At 38.3% G+C, this 2492-nt stretch overlaps 1 protein-coding gene across 1 annotated transcript; it reads right to left on the bottom strand.

Annotated features, from left to right (window-relative positions):
* Positions 1 to 8: 8 nt before the first annotated feature.
* On the bottom strand, positions 9 to 2104 carry il15ra (interleukin 15 receptor subunit alpha; the record flags this gene model as incomplete). Its single annotated transcript, XM_058768235.1, has 4 exons — positions 9 to 121; positions 205 to 300; positions 1178 to 1207; positions 1906 to 2104. Coding segments are annotated over 4 exons (438 nt in total), but the record flags the coding sequence as incomplete, so codon positions are not given.
* Positions 2105 to 2492: the final 388 nt, after the last annotated feature.

A 2492-nucleotide genomic window follows, 5' to 3' on the forward strand; every position in this document is an offset into this window, starting at 1 on the left:
TTGGTTGTTGTAATAGACTCCGTTTCTTTTGTTGTGCTCATCAAAGTTGGCTTGCTGGTGGTTCTTCTTGATTTGGTTGTGACAACTTCATTTGTTGTTGTCAAAGTTATATATCCTGTTGCTGGAGTGTGTCATGTAATTAACGTAAATGTAGGCCTACCCAAACAATATCAACACATACTGTACAAGCATAATATAACATACCCGTGGTTGGCGAGCTTGTGCCATGAAGTGTGGGATGCTTTCTTGCTGTTCTTTCTGTGGTGGATGATGTGAATTGTTGATGAGGCCTTTGGGTCTCTTTTAAAGCAAATAAAAAATACCAGACATTTAAGTCAACAACCTATCTTGGTGAAAGGGTGATGTGTGTGATTTAAAAAAAAAAAATACTGTTAATCCGGTATTGGGGCCAGTTTTACAAACAGCTTGCGCTAGCGCGAACCATCTTTTGGCGTTAAAATAGTACTGTCAGACCAAAATAGTACTAGGTACGCACAGAGAAGAATTAGCGCTGAAAAGGCGTGGACACAGGTATCACAGTTATGATATATGCCATGCGCCATTATTTAACGCCCAAAAAAACACGTCTTAAACTATTTTGCGCTTGAAATGGCTGCAATTATTGTTGCTAGGAGGAGGCACCGCAGCGATGAGAGAGTGCGTGGGAGAAGGGAGAGGATTTTTTTCCACACGTAATTTATTTGGAATGCAAGAAGAACATGAAAATATCGTTTTCCAAGCCATGTTATTTTTAATTTGCTTCAGGAAATAAAAGACGACTTGGAACCCTCAACTAGGAGTCACGCAATACCATGTCTATCAAAACTTCTTGCAACTTCTAGCATTTTTTGGCCTCCGGTTCTTTCCAACGTACTATGGCTTATTTATTTCTTTACTCTTTATTTGCAACTGCTCTAATTTGCGCTGCGCTTGGTATATTGCATTGGTCAATATGTAAATGAGATGTTGTGTCTGTGTTCTTGAATTTGAGTGTTGTTAGTAAATCACCCGTAGAAATTTCCCCTCCCATCTGTGCTCTTTTGGAATTGTGCTCTCACACTAATTTGCCCTGTTTAGTTTTGCTAATTTTGCCTTGGTGTTGAGGTGCATAAATTATGCACTGCACTTTTCAACAATATATACAGAAAAAACAGGAATTAGGAAAAATGGCACTTACTTGTGGCCACATGTGGCTTTTTGGGATCAGCTGCAAAGAAGAAACATTAAAATCAGTACATTGATAATCTGATATGTTAAGATGAATAAACCAACTTCTAGCCTACATTTCAGAATCATGTCATGTTTACTATCTGTGATTTTCATTTCTAATTACCATTGTCGTGACTGCTAGAAATTGCACTCAATCATTAATTTGTGCCAGTAGTGCAGTGCAAATTGTTATAAGTAATTTTTGTAAGTAAAGCACAGTCTGTATTGAGCCTAAAGGAGGCATGTTTGCACAAAAAGGAATGTTAATTGACTCCGTAAACTGGAAAGTGATGGTTAGTGAATGGTTAGGTTAGACTCAGGGATTACGCTGAGGTACCAAGTACAAACATAGCGTTTTACTGTTTTAATGAATTCCTCCCTAAGAGTTAGAACATATTTAAACATAGCTTAACGGAAATTTTGTAATCATTATGTTTTTCCAAACCTCTATGACTTTTTCTTGCTTTTTCAAACATGTCTTACTGTAGGATGACAGCACATTATATACTATGATGAAGATGGCACTTAAATTTGGGAAACAAAAACGTAGAAGTCATGTCCACCAGTTAAGAATTTGTTCCTGTAATTTATTAATTAATTTGCTCATTTTAGCCACAATTTAGCTAAGGTAAAAAAGAGGGGGCAGACATGTCATGTCCAGGGGTCAAGTATCTTTGCAACAAACAAGACTCTTACGTATACACTTGAGAGGAAGGTCAGAGTGCCAGGATGCATTGCCATTTTGTTGTTGAGTGCATCGGATCAGGTTGGATGTTCCTGCTTTCCTTACATAGCCCTCTGCACACTGAATGCGAATACGGGCACCGATGTTATGTGCTGGGTTTGACACAGGTACTGTGTTGTCTGCCAGTTCTGGTATTCCACAGTCACCTGAGACAAAGTAAGAGAATTGTCACTAAAATATCACATAAGAAACTCATGAACACAATCAAATTCACCAACACATTTGCAGTGTTTCCCACAGACTTTATGTGTGGCAGCACTTCCCCGGGGGAAATATTTATAATGCAAATACAAAACGGCAGATGGTCATATTGAAAATGCAAATCCATTCCCTGCCAGCAGGTGGCGCTTTTGGAACTGCAGAAATACAGCGGTTTCCATGGTAAAGGCTGTCCACAAAGCAGCACTGTGCTTATGAAAGCTAATTTATCAAGCATAATACGAAAGATGCAATGAAAATGACATCTAAACTTTTCTGAAGATAGTCAGTTCTATTCAAAGATACATTCATATAAAAACACCTGTGCTGCGTTTTGACT

The sequence above is a fragment of the Onychostoma macrolepis genome, unplaced genomic scaffold, assembly GCF_012432095.1.
Source record: "Onychostoma macrolepis isolate SWU-2019 unplaced genomic scaffold, ASM1243209v1 Scaffold316, whole genome shotgun sequence".
NCBI classification, from domain to species: Eukaryota; Metazoa; Chordata; class Actinopteri; order Cypriniformes; family Cyprinidae; genus Onychostoma; species Onychostoma macrolepis.